At 42.2% G+C, this 19,687-nt stretch overlaps 1 protein-coding gene across 10 annotated transcripts in view; it reads left to right on the forward strand.

Annotated features, from left to right (window-relative positions):
- LOC105021078 (receptor-type tyrosine-protein phosphatase S) overlaps window positions 1-19,687 on the forward strand; it is an 85,132-nt gene that overhangs the window by 39,267 nt on the left and 26,178 nt on the right. For 4 of the 10 annotated variants that reach the window (XM_034290467.1, XM_034290496.1, XM_013132880.3 and 1 more), the window contains exons 5-10: window positions 677-865; window positions 11,510-11,620; window positions 17,116-17,385; window positions 18,080-18,459; window positions 19,122-19,323; window positions 19,492-19,628. In XM_034290467.1, coding sequence (XP_034146358.1) covers window positions 677-865; window positions 11,510-11,620; window positions 17,116-17,385; window positions 18,080-18,459; window positions 19,122-19,323; window positions 19,492-19,628 — 1,289 coding nt within the window. Of the gene's footprint in view, window positions 1-676; window positions 866-4,648; window positions 4,655-11,509; window positions 11,621-12,980; window positions 12,993-15,698; window positions 15,714-17,115; window positions 17,386-18,079; window positions 18,460-19,121; window positions 19,324-19,491; window positions 19,629-19,687 lie in introns of all 10 variants that reach the window. The other 6 variants (XM_034290456.1, XM_034290477.1, XM_020045417.2 and 3 more) reach the window with 4 other exon arrangements.

Genomic DNA, 19,687 nt, shown 5'->3' on the forward strand with positions numbered 1-19,687 from the left:
CTCGGAGGGAGGTAGATATCCAGTCATGTGTTGTCACGCCGGTCATTACAGTGAGTGTGCGTGTTACTGTAGGTTGTACAGATCTGTCTGATCCCTGAGGGAACGACGAGTTTGGCCTTACCTACATACTGTCAGTCCCGGATGTCTGTCAGAGGCAGGTCATGATGGAGCCCAGCAGCAATGGCTCTGTGTGGGAATACAAGTGAGCTGGACAGGTGCCCGGCTTACAGACTGAGGGCTTACTGGATTACTGGTTTGTTTGCTAACAAAGTTGACCTAATCTAGTGGCCACCAGCCAGCCAACGCAGATAAATAATGAATCAGGAAGAATTGTATTTTGAAGCATGGTTATGTGTTCAGCCGTCCTTTATGGGAGTTCTGTGTTATATTAGACAGCAAAAAATGCTTTGAGGATACTGGAGTTGTAGTACTCCGCGCTAATGTGTTGGAAGACTTGCCGCCTTGTGTGGTCCAGATTTATCATACCGAGAGATGATAACCTTTGGTTTTGTTCAATGTATCTAGTTGGTACCAAACAAGCGGTTCATTAATTCTGATTAACATTCTCTGTGGAACTGTCAACCTGAAACAAAGGAAAAGGTCTTTAAAATGTGTTTTAGTCAACACCTCTACACTTGCCCACTCACCCCTGACCCTTCCCCTCTCCCCCCTCCAGAGGACCTGTTGCCGCTGGGTTTCCCCAGCATCGACATGGGTCCCCAGCTGAAGGTGGTGGAGAGGACCAGGACGGCCACCATGTTGTGTGCTGCCAGCGGCATCCCAGACCCGGAGATCTCCTGGTTCAAAGACTTCCTCCCTGTGGAACCCAGGGCCAGCCAGGGACGCATCAAACAGCTACGTTCAGGTGAGATGGGAGAAGGGAGTTGTACAGTTGAGATGTAAATCACATGGCTGACGTGTTCCGGGGCCCATCATCATGGACTTTAGGTTTAGCCATATTGTTTTTAAACACGGAGACACTACATCGCAAGACTACCTGGAGTTTGACCATCCACAATTCAGTCGGAGAATATTTGTTTTTAGTTGTTAATTTTCTTAAAATCTCAATGGAAAAAAATTGTTTGAGTTGTTGCTGAAAGAAGGTAGAGTAACTGTTAATACTATAACCACAGTGTGACAACTTTTATCAAATTAACTTTGTATCAAAGAATTTGATGGCTGGCATGTACAATTTGGTTGCGTCAGCACTGTTAGACCCAATGACATCTTTATGCACATGGTATGAGCTAGCTTACATCATCATGACATTGCCAACAAGTGTGATTGAGATTTTCCATTGGAGAAGCACTATTTTACATATGTTCATACTTTACTATCATTGCTTTTTAGTAGCTGTATAGCCTACAGAGCAAGCAAGATCTAAACTAATGTAACCACAAAGCGTCTCAGACTAGAACATGGATGGAAGTGTTGAGACTGAAGCCATTTTACTCCTGATCTCATGGGTTAAAGTAAAGGTTATTCATAAATCTTCTTTAGTCATAAAGTTTAAATCAAGTTTGCCAGTATGTAGGACCATGAGGTGTCCTAACAATTTAGGATTTGCCAGCAGGCGATAGAAAAAGGCAAAAGACATTGGGTCCTGCTGCATAGACAGACAGATGCTTTAGAGTTATTGTTATACATAAAACTGCTATGCTAATTCATTTTAAATAGTAAAATGTTTCTATTCTGTCATTCTAAGTTTTTAGCGCAGTATCTCATTAGAGTATCATGTTGGTAAAATAAATAAATGCATAATTTTGATTGCATGATAATTCTAGACACTTACAGTACAAATGGTATTCAGTATTATCAGCAAGTAACTTGATCCTATTGTGCCAAAGCAATTTAGAGTTGTTGAATGAGTGTGATGAGCATGTTGACTGGGGTGAAGTCTAGGATTTCTTGATAGAGGATAGAGTTAGTCAGACACAAAAAGAGAGTGAGAAAGAGCCATACAGTACACTTCAGAACCAATCCGTTCTCTAGTCTGCATTGTGGGGCACTAACAATTTATTTTTTCTGTGCTTGGAAAATCTGTCCCACTGGCAACATCATCAGGCTATTCCCGTTAATGTAATGACATTTCCATAATTGAAATAGCCTAGATTATATTGGTAAGCGACTTAACGTTTGTTTACATTATTGGTCTGCCATGTTTGTACTCCCAGACATGCCCGAAACACATCTATACACAAAACAGAAGCTAGCTAACATTAATTAGGATTTTAAACTCCCCATTTTGAGCACCACACTGTGGGCTTCATCAACAGCGATTCCAACCAGTCTGAACTAATGGTGTTTAGAGAAGCCATCGCCACCTGACTTGGCTGACTAATGTTTCTGGTGCGCCGGTGGTCCCAGCGGCAATGCTCGTCTAGGGGCCTCTCTTCATCCATCGTATGCAGACGCAACGCCCTTTTCTGAGGGAAAGAAATCTACTTGCTCCTCTATAATTGACAGCTAAGGGCATACGATCAGCACTATCGACCTCAGTGCCTGTGTTGCTGTCGCCAGTTGGCGAAGCTGGGTATACAGAACATTCACCCGTATCCTTGCGAAAAACAAGCCAAGGCACACGTGATTCACAGTGAATGTGACGGTGAAGCGTTCTGCTTTCGCTGGCTACTTCAAGGGTTTTCTACTAATGGTGAAACTGACTCGGACCTGGGACTTTCTGGAGTCTTCGAAACAAGGTTTTACCGGGACTCCTAGCAGCTTTTTTAGTGACGTTTTGTGGATATTAGGGATGGGCATTTAAGTTTGCAAATGATTCATTCTTTTTGAACAGCTCTTTACTCTTCACATTTTTGTGATTCATGGAATTTAGTTTTTAATTCAAACAGCTGGCAGCAACATGATCACTGGCGGAATTCACAGGTGTTTCTCCAGCTCTGTGCTCTGACTGATGTAATGGCTGTTTTTGTATGTTTCCGTAGAAAAATAGATCAAACCAAGCAGCATTATAAGATACCGTTTGATGTTTATTACTGATCATTGGATGTAGGTTTCAATAGGCCAAATGAATGCAGTTCACTGATTATTGTTTGAGATACAAGAAGATTTATAGAATATAAACATGTACCAACCTTTTGCTAAAGTTAAAAAGACTCAAACGATTAAGTGACTCATTCAATACTGTTATTGTAGAGTTAATATCACTGGCAGGATTTATTTGCTGTCCTTCAGCTCAGCTGTGTAGATTGACCAACAACTTTCCTGACGTGCGCAGAGAGAAGTAGATCAGTCTTTAGGGAGCAGTTCTGAAGACATAGGCAGGACTTATATTGGATGCAGGATGCGGTAATTGATATCGTTAATTGATTATTGAATGCTACGATAGGCACAGCGTTATAGAACCCAAACACACATCCCTTGCTTAAGATAAAAAGACTTGAGAATGATTGAGTGATTGGTTGCATTGAATCATTCTTTTGAACAATGAGCAATTTCGCGTGTCTGAGCGTTACTGATACAAATGAAAAAAAAGTCTTATCACTGAATGACTCAAATAGATCAAAGTCAGTAAAATGTTTGAACCTTCCATCACTAGTGGATATGGGCCCAGGCATGTCGAGGCATGTCTGATTCAGCATCTATCACATAGAGGCCATGTTGAGGGTGACTGGAAAAGAAAGGCACTGGAGTTTTCTATTCGCATTGAGTTCCCTTGTCCTGACATTTCTATGTCGAGCTCAAAATTGCATGTTGTGATTCTTTGTCATACTCTGTCTTTCCGTTTTGTGTTTTTGTGTTGCTTTGTTTCCTGTTATTTTGCTCATCCAAGGGCTTCTATCATGTGAATAACATCAGGTCTGTAGCAAACTAGCAATCTATGAACATTCTATGTATTTGGACCTCAAGGCTAAAGTATTACATTTGGCTCAATACCTGAGCATTCTGAATTTAAGAACAGCTGTTTCATATTATTTAACGATAGAGAATATCCTGTTGTATTTAAAGGTATTTTGTTTCTACGTATTTACTGATTTAGAAATGAAAGCACTTACAGTAGAAATAATCTAATAACTTGTAGGATGCATTTGCAGTATGTGGTGATGTTTAGCCAAATTAGAAAATAATAATAAATAACTGCAGTAATTTTCCTTTATATGTGAGTACATTACATGTTACTGAGCACTCATTAATATGAAACCAAATTCTTGGCCACAAAGATCCTTAAAGTGGTTTTCTATGTTAATCTCTTAGCTAAATAGGATAGGTGAATTATCCTAAAACTAAAGGTGACATTCTTAACTGTGACCTCATGTGAAATCGTGATCCAAAATGCTGGTGTATCAATATACACACACACATATATATATATATATATATATATATATATATACAAAATTAAATGTACCATCACAATCCATGTTCGTGATATGCCTACTAAACCCTAATCCATGTCTTGTGAGAAACCAAACGTAGAAGCAATAACAGATTCCTGATTGGTAACATAGGCAAAGAGAACAACACTTAAATAAAACACTAATATGTGTAGTGTTGCACACCAGAGTACAAAGCAAGGAACAGAAACACACATGGAGGTCATGGTGATTACTACACATTCATCTGCTTGCGTCTCTAAACAAAACTACTGTTTTGTTTTCTTTTTTGTGTTTCTCTATGTGTTCTTCGACAGCTGTTGGTGAGTATTACTCCAACCATAGCACAGAACCTATTGTTGTATGTCTTTAAGACTACAGTCATTACAATATTATAGCACTATCTCAAAATACTACAGTCATTACAATATTTAAGCACTATCTCAAAATACTACAGTCATTACAATATTTAAGCACCATCTCAAAATACTACAGTCATTACAATATTTAAGCACTATCTCAAAATACTACAGTCACTACAGAATGTAAGCAGAATCTCTAATACTACAGTCACTACAATATGAAAACAGTATCCATCAGGCTGCATTCAATACAAAATTAAAGCAGTATCCCTCAAGTTACATTAAAGGAGAAATGTGTAAGTTCAGCCCCCTAGCATCTACAAGGGGAATAGCAGAAACAATTTATTTACAACTCCAAATGGCCTTAGCAGGTTACTAGATAACTAACTAGCTTGGCAATCTAGCTAATGATATACAATGTGTGTTTGTATATGTTTCACATTTTTCTATCCTACCATGCTCGTCATATAACTATAACCCAGCAAACAAAACAGGTATGTCTGACCTAGGTTTGTCGCGCCAGACAGCAAATATAGTATCAACTATTAGAAGCTAGCCACAATATGAGTTAGCCACAATAGTGAAATTCTAGTTTCGCTTACAAAATGCAAGGCCTCCACGTATAGATTACATGTCGATGAGAAACATGGCCAACAGCTAGATATTCAGGTCCATATCAGCCTGTGTAATCAAAAATAAGACCTCTGTTTATTTGAGTTTTCTATCCCAATATGTTTGGACTGGCAACTACACAAAGACTGGACCAATATAAACAAGAGCAAACCATCAGGAGGATGCCAAACCTACTGAGCATGAATACACAGACAATAAAAACCTGTTTGGGAAATGTCTCCTTTACTGCTAGTCACTACAACATAAAAACAGTAACCGTCAGGCTACAGCCACTACAACATTAAAACAGTACCCATCAGGCTACAGTCACTACAACATTAAAACAGTACCCATCAGGCTACAGTCACTACAACATTAAAACAGTACCCATCAGGCTACAGCCACTACAACATTAAAACATTACCCTTTAGGCTACAGTCACTACAACATTAAAACAGTACCCATCAGGCTACAGTCACTACAACATTAAAACAGTACCCATCAGGCTACAGCCACTACAATATTAAAACATTACCCATCAGGCTACAGTCACTACAACATTAAAACAGTACCCATCAGGCTACAGTCACTACAACATTTAAACATTACCCATCAGGCTACAGTCACTACAACTTTAAAACATTACCCATCAGGCTACAGTCACTACAACATTAAAACAGTACCCATCAGGCTACAGTCACTACAACATTAAAACAGTACCCATCAGGCTACAGCCACTACAACATTAAAACATTACCCATCAGGCTACAGTCACTACAACATTAAAACAGTACCCATCAGGCTACAGTCACTACAACATTTAAACATTACCCATCAGGCTACAGTCACTACAACTTTAAAACATTACCCATCAGGCTACAGTCAATACGTTGTTTCCCAAATGGTGGTTCAGGACCCAGTGGTATCTAACAGCCAGCCCCTTCTGGGTCACAGGAACTGATTTCATAGTGTGTCAATTTGAAACAACTCTGAGAACCACTGCATTAAAGAGAGTGGACATCTGTGTCCTTCTCCTCATCTTTACAGACCCTATCTCTTTCCCTGGTCCCTCTCCTCTCACCAGCATGTCTACATACACACAGACACACATACACACACACACACACACGTACTGTACACACACACTAGTGTGCATCGTTTCCTGAGGGAGTACAATTAGGCATATGGAACCTAGAGTAAAAGTTTGTCCGGCATTTTCATACCTCAGAAGCAGCGTCCATTTTCCTCAGCCATCTGTCGACAAGGCCGGCTGAATTTCCCCTAATGTATAAAGACAGATCCGCACCACAGATGGCGTGCAATATGGACTCAATTTGACATTAGACCACGTCGGACATGTGAAATTGTCTGACAAACTTTGGTTCTGGGTGACCTATGCCTTTAAGTTAGGATTTTCCTTTTTGGGTTGATGGCCAACTACAGCCCTCCCCCATCTACTGGTCACATGCTCAACTGAGCCCTGCACAAGCTGGATCTCCCTCTTGGTCAACCTTTTTTTCAAAGCTGCTTTTCTTAGTGAACCCTCACTTTGTACAGATACAATTAGGTCTGGAAATATTTGGACACCGACACAATTTTCATAATTCTTTCCCTGTACGCCACCACAATGAACCGTGATGCAATTGAAGTGCAGACTTTCAGCTTTAATTCATGGAGTTGAACAAAAATAGTGCATGAAACGTTTAGGAATTGCAACCGTTTTCACACATTTCTGGGGCTCAAAAGTAATTGGACAAATTAACACAATCGTAAATACAATGTTCATTTTTAATACTTAGTCGAGGATCCTTTGCAGGCAATGACTGTGATGCTTTGCCAGGCCTTCCTTTGTGATGCTTTGCCAGGCCTTTACTGCAGCTGTCTTCAGTTGTTGTTTGTTCGTGGGTCTTGTTTTGTCTTCAGCAAGTTAAATACATGCTCGATTCTGGGTTGTCGTGTGGTGAGTGACTCGGCCATTGCAGAACATTCCACTTTGCCTTAAAAAACTCTTGGGTTGCTTTCACAGTATGTTTTGGATCATTGTCCATCTGTAAAGTGAAGCAAGCGTCCAATCAACTTCACTGAATTTGGCTGAATCTAAGCAGACAATATATCACTATACATTTCTGAATTTCATCCAGCTGCTTCTGTCTTCTGTCACATCATCAAAAAACACTAGTGACCCAGTGCCATTGGAAGCCATGCATGCCCATGCCATCACACTGCCTCCACTGTGTTTTACAGATGATGTAGTATGCTTCGGATTCATAACCATTCAAAATAAAATCTGTCCAAAGAATGCTGTTCCAGAACTGGGCTGGCATTTTTAGATGTTTTTTGGCAAAGTCTAATCTGGCCTTTCTATTCTTGAGGCTTATGAATGGTTTGCAACTTGTGGTGAACCCTCTGTATTTGCTTTCGTGAAGTCTTCTCTTTATGGAAGACTTGGATAATGATATGCCTACCTCCTGGAGTGTTCTTCACTTGGCTGGATGTTGTGAAGGGGTTTTTCTTTACCATTGAAAGGATTCTACGATCATCCACCACTGTTGTCTTTTCCGTGGACGTCCAGGCCTTTTTGTGTTGCAGAGCTCACCAGTGCGTCCTTTTTTTTGCAGAATGCACCGAACTGTTGATTTGGCCACTCCTAATGTTCCTGCTATTGCTCTGATGGATTTATTTTTTGCAGACTAAGGATGGCTTGTTTCACGTGCATTGTGAGCTACTTTGACCACATGTTGTGGGTTTCCAGCAACAGCTCCAAATGCGAATGCCACACCTGGAATCAACTCCAGACCTTTTACCTGCTTAATTGATGAAGAAATAATAAAGGAGTAGCCCACACCTGTCCATGAAACAGCTTTTGAGTCAATTGTCCAATTACCTTTGGTCCCTTGAAAAAAAGGGGGCTACATATTAAAGAGCTGTAATTCCTAAACCCTTCCTCCAATTTGGATGTGAATACCCTCAGATTAATGTAGAGACATTGCACTTTAAGCGCATATTCATTATTTAACCGTAACTTGGTAAACAACCAAAATAAGAAAATAACCAAATGTAGGGGTGGTAATCATTTCATAACCATCTGATTATCCACTCTGCTAATGTAACTACTCTCACCTGTGTTGTTGTCTGTATTCATGTGTTTATGTCTGTCTGTGCGTGTGTGTTTCAGAATGTGTTGTCTCAGAGTGTGTGAGGCTTGCTGCTGGAGGGTAACATCAGTATCTTTGCCTTCGCACAGCCTCTATTCTATCTTTCCCTCTCCTCTAAAGTAATGCTAGCTTGTTGCGTAGATAAGTTATTCCTGTTTTCTACTGTGTTCCACAGGGATAGGGAAGAAAAAGGCGAAGGGGGGTTGGGAGTTCTGCATCGCTTGCCTTTCATGTGTCTGCAGTAGAGAAGCACAGAGATGTCAGCTATAGCTAGCAGAGCGGAGAGGGATCCGCTCAATACACACACACACACACACACACACAGCCTAACAAGACAACTCCCGTTAGCTCTCAGAGCTCTAACTTCAGCATCTCTAGATTAGTTGTTGACCAGGAGCAGAAGCAGCTCTCTCTCTCCCCCCTCCTCACCTCTCTCCCTTCACCCCCACCCTGCCAACACACACGCTTTCAGCCCGCTGGGATCACGTGGAAAACTGTTGGTTGGGCACGTCTGTCTCATTAAATACAGCATCTTGATCGATCTCACCTCCCTGGCAACACAGAATTGCAAACAAAGCAAGTTCCCATATTAGCCAGTCAGGGTTCTTGGAACAGGGACTGGTCATTGGTTAGTAATGTTAATAGCAACATGATCCCCTACATTTATATTTGACGCAATGTGATGTTTGAGCTAGGTGGTTGAACATCATATCGGCTTTTGTTTCTCTATGACACATGGAGGAAACGAAAAGTGGCAATTCCATGTTCATGTACAGTATCTCACAAAAGTGAGCACACCCCTCACATTTTTGTAAATATTTGAGTATGTCTTTTCATGTGACAACACTGAACACATTACACTTATGTACAATGTTAAGTAGTGAGTGTATAACAGTGTAAATTTGCTGTCCCCTCAAAAAACTCAACACACAGCCATTAATGTCTAAACTGCTGGCAACAAAAGTGAGTACAACCCTAAATGAAAATGTCCAAATTGGGCCCAATGAGCCATTTTCCCTCCCCGGTGTCATGTGACTCGTTAGTGTTACAAGGTCCCAGGTGTGAATGGGGAGCAGGTGTGTTAAATTTGGTGTAATCGTTCTCACACTCCCTCATACTGGTCACTGGAAGTTCAACATGGCACCTCATGGCAAAGAACTCTCTGAGGATCTGAAAAGAAGAATTGTTGCTCTACATAAAGATGGCCTTGGCTATAAGACGATTGCCAAGACCCTGAAACTGAGCTGCAGCACGGTGGCCAGGACCATACTGCAATTTGACAGGACAGGGTCCACTCAGAACAGGCCTTACTATGGTTGACCAAAGAAGTTGAGTGCACCTGCTCAGCGTCACATCCAGAGGTTGTCTTTGGGTAATACACGTATGAGTGCTGCTAGCATTGCTTCAGAAGTTGAAAGGGTGGGGGGTCAGCCTGTCAGTGCTCAGACCATACACCGCACACTGCATCAAATTGGTCTGCATGGCTGTCATCCCAGAAGGAAGCCTCTTCTAAAGATGTTGCACAAGAAAGCCTGCAAACAGTTTGCTGAAGACAAGCAGACAACAGGACATGGATTACTGGGACCATGTCCTGTGGTCTGATGAGACCAAGATAAACTTATTTGGTTCAGATGGTGTCAAGCATGTGTGGCCAGGAAGCACAGATTGGAATGTGTTTCTAGTTAATAAGAGGAGTTATACTTTAGAACTAGTCTTGTTATCTTCAGGTTAGCTATCTAACCCCCACAACTTCAGTTTTTAGGATAAAAGCCAGAGCGTGTGGTGGAAAGGGTCTCTCTTGCAATTTCTTTACTTTTGCATGTATCTTCGCTCTTGCAACATCTAAAATCTCCAGAGAGATTTTATCTTTGATACTTGTTCGGTAATTATAATACTCTCTTCTGATATTTAAGTCATTTGTCACATTCAATTCATTGACTTTTTTGAATTAATCTAAAAAGTGTTAAGATCAAGTTCCTTCACTCACCTAGAACATTGTTCTCTTCTCTCTATACAGATACACAGTCACAGGTCTTACACAGAAATACCAGCATATGTGTATATATATATATATATATATATAAACCACATCCACACTGTCATATTCTCAAGATGCTTTACCAAAACACTGCTTTAAGCCTGTGTGAGTCTGGAAGCAGCTGTGTGTGTGTGTGTGTGTGTGTGCAGTGGGGGGATTCTGAAAGTTGTTTTTCTCATTGTTATGTTTTCATTTTCAGGGGATTATTATGGAAATAATCCCCTGATATTATGGTCCCTTTGCTCTTGATTTTCAACTAACTGTTTTTGATGATATGTGTGTGTATGTGTGTGCGTGCCTGCGTATATATATATATATATATATATATATGTGTGTATATAATATTCATGTGTGCAGTGTGCCGGTTACAATTTAAACAGGCTTCATGCAGGGTTGGTGCTTAACTTTAAACTCTGCATCAACTGGGTTAACCAATCACATCATTTCTGCCTCTAGGACCAGATTGATGAAGAGAAAGCCCAGTCTGCAGAACCTGCTCTAGAACATAGGGATAATTATGGACAGTAGTGCTAAACTGCTCTGTGAAGGTTTCAGAGAATCAAAGGAAGAGTGAGGATTAAAAGTGTTGCCATGTTGACTGCTTCGTTTTACCTCCAATAGTGTGCATTTAGCTACTCTCATTTAGTTGGCTGTGGGGAACATAGATTTTTCATGTCCAGAGTGAACTAGTAATGGGAAATGTCTCTTTTAATGGTAGTTCTAATCAGTGCTAGGTGATCCTGGGGGGTGTGAGTAAAAATAGATCAGATTCATGAATGTATTATTAATTAACCCATTGTAATGTCTCTTTCTTGTCTCCCTCTTGTCCCTCTTTCTCTACACCTACCTTTTTATTCCCTTTTTGTCGGTCCCTCTCCCTCTGTTTATCTCTCTTTCCCTCTCTGTATCTCTCTCTCTGTCTATGCTTCTGTCTCCTTCCATGTTTCACTGTTTCTGTCACCCTGTCTCTCTTTTTCTGTCTCAATCTTTCTCTGTCTGTCTGTCTCTCAGGCGCCCTGCAGATAGAAAACAGTGAAGAGACGGACCAAGGGAAGTATGAGTGTGTGGCTACTAATTCTCAGGGTGTCCGCTACTCTTCCCCAGCCAACCTGTATGTGCGAGGTAGGAACTGACAATGGGTGTAAGAGCACACACACACACACCGGTAACACTGCTCTGACAGCTGACTCCATTTTACCATGTGTAGCGATATATGATGGTTTACCTACATGTTATTTTCTATTTTCTTCCTATTGGCATAACTAACTAACAAACTAACCTAATCACCAAGCACAGCACCAGTTGGTGACCTAAGATTGGTAACATTCAAGACTAAACAGTTTCATCAAGGTCCTGTATTTTTTAAGAACTTAACTGGGTTCTACCAGTGTTTAATCAAGGTGCTGTATTTTTTAAGAACTTAACTGGGTTCTACCAGTGTTTAATCAAGGGCCTGTATTTTTTAAGAACTTAACTGGGTTCTACCAGTGTTTAATCAAGGTGCTGTATTTTTTAAGAACTTAACTGGGTTCTACCAGTGTTAAATCAAGGTGCTGTATTTTTTTAAGAACTTAACTGGGTTCTACCAGTGTTTAATCAAGGTGCTGTATTTTATATGAACTTAACTGGGTTCTACCAGTGCACCATCAAGGTGCTGTATTTTATAAGAACTAAACATATATGAGAATAGACCAAGAGGAATAGGCCAGTGTTTTCATACATAACCTCTTCAGGAGGTATGACTATCCCTCTGAATCTGACTCCACATTGAGGGCAAAGGTGACTAAGGGTTTATCCTGAAACACTGATTGACCAGGAAACACTGATTGACTGATTGAGTGCAGTGGGGTTTTCAAATCCATGCTAAAACTTTTTTTAAAGAAATCATGTAAACCGACAGAAACAGGCACCCTCCAGGAGTTTGAGACACCTGTTCATCAGAAGGTACTTGACTGGGGTAAGGGAGACCCAGGTTCCCTGGATTCACATGGAAGGGTCCTAGACTCACTAACCTCGCTAAGACTCACTTTTTTATTCAAAATCCTGATTCAACCTTTCAAGTGTGTTCTGTGGTTCTGCGAGAACCAGTCTGTATGTCTGTGTAAATGTGTTGATGTATGAGTGTAATTGTGTGTTTGTAAATATGGATGTATGGATGTGTGTGGTTAATCTCTATATATTTGTGTATGTGATGTTTGTATATATGTGTGTGTGTCTGTGTGTGTGTGGTTTGTGTGGGTGCATGTCTGTGTGTGTATGTACCTAGTCAACTGAATGGATAAGTGTGTCCAAACTTTTGACTGGGACTGTGTGTGTGTGTGGGTGTGTGTGCATGAACGTTTATGTATTGTATGTGCGTATATGTATGTATGTGGTGTGTGTGAGGCTTTGAGCTGGCCATTTTTACTCTCTCTGTGTTTTCCCCGTTCTCTCTCTCCCCTCACATCATTGTGTTCTACATCAACCCCCTTACACCCCCCAGAGCTACGAGAAGGTTGGTGTGCTCTTTATTTACTTTCGTTACTCCTTCCTTTTTATAAAAAAAAAAAAAAAATGGACCTTCAGTTAGGAGACATAAAACGGTCATAAACAGTCAGAGAATACCAACGTGTGAATAACCCTATTGTTAAACTGGTTTATTTTCTTAAACACACTTTCTCTGAGTACTTCTAACCAGTCCACCTCTCCTACGCAGTCGTTTGCATTGATTGCATTGTGAGGCCTTGTTTGCAGACCCTTGATATTGCTTTCACTCCGAGCGCAACGTTCTCTGCATGGAACGTTCTTGTTGTCATGGAGACCCAGGAATTGGAAATTAAAAGGAGTCTTTCTATGCATGGAAGCAGAGCGAAGGCAGCACCTGTGCCCTGACTGTAACATGCATGGTTGTGTGTGTGTGTGTGTGTGTGCGTGCGTCTGTCTCGTGATTGATTTCTATTTCGTCTCGTCCCTGGTCTTGTACGGCTCGTGGCGTCATGCGTCTGCCTCCTGAGGCATGTGGTGTCACTGTGTCTGTGTGTGCGGTCCTGGTCGGCTGTTAGCTGTCTGCGTACACAGTGTAGACAGATTGGCACTTGTTTTCTGATTGGTCGGGTGGCTGTCGCATCTCCCCCGGGGGAAAGCATTCAAATGAAGTATAATTTAAAAAGCCACAAAAAGCAGCTTATAATTATTTACACGCTTGTTTGGTCAACTACGACTAAATTACAGCTGCTTGCTCAACATACACTTAGTTTGACTACACACACTGAGACGCCAACACACAGTAGTGTCAGTATATGCCGGTAATGAAATTGACCGTAATGTTTAATTGCAGAAAAAAGTTTTGTGCCCATTTTAGTTGTTATTCACACAGGGATCTTACATAGTTTTATGGTTATTCAGCTGTAATCATTGCAGTGCTTATGAACAAAAATGTTATCTCCATTGATTGGCAGTTGAAATGAAAGGTGAAGCCACTTCTATATTGATGGTTAGGATATTTTTTTCAATACACACATTAATAGAATATCTCTCCACCTCAATATTACATGAGACTGGAATAACTTCTATAAATGCCAGCAGGGCTTTGGTGGGCTTTGCTCTTTAATGAAATGCAACAGGATGCCAGCCCTCAGTCCCCATTGGCTGTGGTCTAACAACTAGGTCCACTCTTCTCTGTAGACAACACTGTTATTGATAATGGAGCTAAATAGAATACATAATTGCATCACAGTTATCCTCTGGACTATATCATTTACGATACATTTGTAAGATACATTATTAACCAAACCAGTGTGTAAATGTAGAGATCCATTATGGTAATATTCTGTCTGGAAATATTTCTTTAACAAAAGCCTCTACAAATATAGTCTCTAATATATATTTTATACTATATACAGTATGTTCTGTTATTAATACTGCCTTGTTTTATTGCTGCTTCACCCACATAGTTTAGTAGTCTGTTAGTGTTTATGCAATATCTATATAAATATATATATATACATGTATGTAGGTGTATATATATTATTATAGCTCCTATCCACAGTGACATGATAAAACAGGTTGATAGGTTGTGACTGGCCTCTGTTCGGTCTTCGTGTGTGCAGCTCTCTGTTCAGTTTGACCATTGTGATGTCTGCTTGTATTCATGCTTCAGACCTGAAAGGAGCCCACTTTCCTACAGAAATGTCAATTTTCTCTTCAGATTGAATTGGAGGGGGGATATCTCCTGCTGCATGTAACCTGTTGACTGAGTTTGCCTGTCTTTTTCCTGATGCATGACGTAATCCGCTTGCTTGCTGTTTGATTTGATGTTTGTTATAACAGTTTACATTGTTTTTGTCTCATTAATTAGAAGAAAATGTCTCTTTGTTTTCAAATGTGTTTTTTTTAATTGTTTCTGAATGTCTCTTATTTGTCTTGAACTTTGGTATCCAATTCTGGGTATCTGTTGGCATTTTAGGATCACTGCAAATGAAGGAAACTGTTATGTAGACATGATATCATGTCCTCCAAACCATGGTACTATTTGTGGGCTGCAGGTAGCCTAGTTTTAGGAGCAGATGACTAGTAACCAAAACCTTGCTAGATCAAATCCCGGAGCCAGCAAGGTGAAAAATATGTCTTTCAGACCCTGAGCAGGTCAGTTTTCTCCGTTCTCAGTTGTTTTAAATCACTGAAACCTAGAGAAGGTATTACAACTTTATTATGCTTATTAACTGATTTGATAAATGCTCTTTGAAATTAATGAGATAATAATCATTTAGAATAAGACTTAGGCTAGTCATTCCATGAAGACTATTTCTCTGTGATTTCTCTATCAAAACATGATTCAAACCCCTGATTCAGATACCCTTGATACTAGCCAATATATCTACTGTCTGTCTGTCTGTCTGTCTACCCACTCTCCCCTTGCATCCACTTCTGCCATCTAGAGTCATTTTTCAGTCTGTCTGTCTATACTTCAGTTCTCTGTGCAGCAGCTTTCGGGGTACTTTCTTTTTCTGTTCCTACAACATCCACCAATAAAAGCCTAATTTTGAAGGAGCTACCGGCAGTTTCAAGAGCGCCATGTGTTTTCTCTTTCCCCATCCCTCTCTTCTTCCCCTCTTTTCCCCTTTCTGGTCCGATCCCTTCTCCCCTCTGTCCCCACCCCTCTCTTCTAATCTCCCCCTCCTCTCCTCTCTTCTGCATTCTGACATTCCATACTGGTGTGTAGGATCAACAGAAAAATGTGCATAATTTTAAATTACTAAAAACATGCACATGCTCTTTCTCAGTCTGTCTGTTTCTCTCTCTCTTTCTGGCTCTCTCTGTCATGATGTATGTCTAGATCTGTCCTTATTTAACGTCTTCAAGTCGTACCTTGTAATTGCAACAACACCTATTTATATCTCCCCTAATCCACCCTTTATTTACATTATTTATTTCCGACATTGCTGTGTTCATCTGGTATTCTGGTTGTACAATGAGGCCTTGATTTGCCACATTGACTGTTATTGTCTGGAAGAGGAACCAGACAATACTCTCCCTATCCCTCTCTCTCTCACTCTCTCTCACACTATCCCTCTCTCTCTCTTTCTCTCTCTCTCTCTCTCTGTACTGATTTGTCCACCTCTCTCTATTCCCTCTGTTTCTCCATGATTACAATGTCCTCTGTTAGTGGTCCAATCAGGCGTGCTGGGGACCTGTGAGCTCCGTCTCCCCGTGAATCTGCAGATCATTATTCATGTTAAACCTGACGGATCATTTCAGATTTTGCCCAGTTTAACAGAAGCACTTTGTGCGTGTTGTCTGACTGATAGCAGCTTCTAATATCGACTCTCCCAGAGCCACCTATCTGAAGGAACTTCATCTGTAGTGGAGAACTCACCCAAGAGGCACAGAGATCTTATTGAAGTTTCTCATTATACTTTCTCACTTTAGTTTCTGGTTAAGTTTCGCTTTTTCAGTCAGTGGCCTTGAGCTTCGCTGCAAGGGGAGTTCAGCTGTAGTTTAGGTCTTTATTTCGGTTCTGTTTTAACTAATCGTAACTCATCAAATAGAATGTCAATAGGATTTTGTGCTGCCCAGAGCTTTGATACATAGATTACAGATCTGCTTTTCTAACGGCCGTTGGAGAAGAGCGCATTTTATTTTACGATTCTAGAATAGCTTATTATGTCCTTTTAAAATACAGAGTGGCTTGTTACACATAATGTAGTTAAAAGATGAGAAGCGTATATAGGTTACATGTGCCAGGTGGAATTAGCTTGAGATAGTCAGCAGTCTCTGAAAATTCGATCTGCGTATCACAATTGCGGTCATTAGCCCTTTCAAAACTACTAATGTGGTTTTGGCTCAACATGAAATATCCCTTTTGTAAAACCTCTGTGCAAGCAGTTAAGTTCATACTACCCTTTTCTGTTACCCCACTATCTCGTTCTCTCTCTCTCTCTGTCTCTCTCTCTCTCTCTCTCTCTCTGTGTCTCCCTCTCGCTATCTCTTTCCCTCTGTCTCACTCTCACTTTCCTCGTTCTCTCTTTCTGTATCTTTCTTACCCCCTCTCTCTCTCGCCCTCTCCCGTCCCTCCCTCCTCCACTCCTCATACCCCTCTCCCCATCCTCCCCTGTCTTCCCCCTCTCCTCCTCTCCCAGTGCGTCGCGTGCCCCCTCGTTTCTCCATACTGCCCTCCAACCATGAGATCATGCCCGGGGGCAGCGTCAACATCACATGCGTGGCGGTGGGGTCCCCCATGCCCTACGTCAAATGGATGCTGGGCAGTGAGGACTTGACCCCGGAGGATGACATGCCGGTTGGACGCAACGTTCTGGAGCTCAACGGCGTCAGGGAGTCGGCCAACTACACCTGCGTGGCCATGAGCAGTCTGGGGATTATAGAGTCCACCGCACAGGTGTCAGTCAAGAGTAAGGGACAACCTTTTCACTCACTGTGTCCCCGCCTGTCTCCCCCTGTCTTCCTCTGTCCCTCTATGTCTTCCCTCTGTCTCCCGCTGTCCCCCCCCGTCTTCCTCTGTCCCTCTATGTCTTCCCTCTGTCTCTGCCTGTCTCCCCCTGTCTTCCTCTGTCCCTCTATGTCTTCCCTCTGTCTCCCCTGTCTTCCTCTGTCTCCCCCTGTCTCCTCCTGTCTCCTCCTGTCTCCTCCTGTCTTCCTCTGTCTCCCCCTGTCTTCCCCCTGTCTTCCCCTTGTCCCCCTCTGTCTTCCTCCCTCTCCTCGTCTCCCTCTGTCTCTCTGTCCCCCCCGTCCCTCTCTGTCTTCCTCTGTCCCTCTGTCTTCCCTCTGTCTTCCCCTGTCTCCCTCCGTTCTCCCCCTGTCTCTGTCTTCCCCTCTCTCCCTGTCTTCCCTCCATCTCCCCCGTCTCCCTCTGTCTCCCCCTCTCTCTCTCTGCCTTCTGTCTCTCTCTGTCTCTCGATGTCTTCCCCCCGTCTCCCTCTGTCCTTTTCTCCTGGCAAAACCCGTCTGCCCCTAACAGCTGCAATAGCTTTATGTGGAGAGTTGGGGCCAGGGCTCCTCTAAGAGTAATGGACACTGTTCTCCCCTATCTGCCTTGAGATGTTAGATACAGCTAAACAGATATTACACCTGCTTCTCCCCTCACAGCTCTCCCCAAGCCTCCTGGTACCCCCATCGTCACAGAGACCACTGCCACCAGCGTTACCATCACCTGGGACTCTGGCAACCCCGACCCGGTGTCCTATTACATCATCCAGTACCGGGCCAAGGGGCCGGATAAAAAGTATGAGACCGTAGACGGCATCACCACGACGAGGTACAGCATTGGAGGACTCTACCCGAACACGGAGTACGAGATCCGAGTGTCAGCCTTTAACAGCATCGGCCAAGGCCCCTCATCCACTCAGGTGGACGCCAGGACAGGGGAGCAGGCTCCGGCTAGCCCGCCCAGGAATGTCCAAGCTAGGATCATCTCCCAGAATACTGTCATGGTCCGCTGGGAGGAGCCGGAGGAGCCCAACGGACAGGTGAAACAGAATGGAAATGAATTGAGTCTGTTGATCTGTTTGGAGAAGGAACGTTGAAAAGTGCAGAGTGAACGCACCACAATCCATTAGTTCAAATGATAATGAACATCTCAGAACACCGAGGCAGAAAAGGAGAGTTAGCCTAATGAACATTTATTCCCAGGGCAGTGTAAAATAACAAGCTGCATAATGGCATCAACATAAACAACAATTGGAGTGGCAATATACAAGGAATAATGATGCGAAATAAATACAATTCATACAGTTGAAGTCCCACAGTATGAGGATCAACTTTATGTAGTCATCCACATATTTAATGATCTTTAAACCTTTAAGTTAATATTCATCTTATAACGTTAGTCAAATATCTAGGCAGCGATACCCAAGTGTGCAATGCTGTAGCTATAGTATATTCCAAACAAAACACAACAATATATACAACTTTAGCTATATTCCAATCACAACTGAAAGGCATGTAACTCAAAGGAATGACATAGCTATATTCCTAGAGAAACCCAACACTGTGATATTGTTGCTGTATTCACAACCTAACAAACAAGATTTGAGAAGTTGAACAAAGAAAAAAGCAATCAGGAGCCCTTTTCTCTGCCTTCTAACTCTTAGTGTTTTTGTGTCTCACCCGTCTCTCACTGTTCAACCAGGTCAAAGGTTACCGCATCTACTACACCATGGATCCGTCCCAGCCCATGAGTCTGTGGAAGATCCAGAACATCCACGACAGCACCATCATCACAATCCAGAACCTGGTTCCCTCTGAGACATACACGGTCAGGGTTCTGGCCTTCACCTCCGTGGGGGACGGGCCCTTCTCAGACCCGGTCCATGTCAAAGTTCTGCCTGGAGGTGGGTGTGTGGTGTTTGCCTGTGTGTGCGCGCGCTTCTGCGTTGTTCAAGGGGCGGCAACACAAATCGCGGAAAGAACCGCAGGGCTCTCTAAGAGAACGAACAGACTAGATGCTCGTGACTGACTGACTGCTGGAGTGGCGTGTTGTAACTGGTCCTGTGTTGTAGTTCCAGGGCAGCCTGGGAAGTTCAAAGTGGGCAAGGTGACAGACACGAGCATTGAGCTCACCTGGGAACCTTCCTACACAAAGGAAGGCATCGTCAACTACGAGCTGCTCTACAAACCCGTCAAGTTCGGCAGCCTGGTAAGATTTTTAATTCCGTACTGAAGCACTGCACATTTCATTAACATGACTAAGACAGC

Source organism: Esox lucius, chromosome 3 (genome assembly GCF_011004845.1).
Source record: "Esox lucius isolate fEsoLuc1 chromosome 3, fEsoLuc1.pri, whole genome shotgun sequence".
Classification (NCBI taxonomy): domain Eukaryota; kingdom Metazoa; phylum Chordata; class Actinopteri; order Esociformes; family Esocidae; genus Esox; species Esox lucius.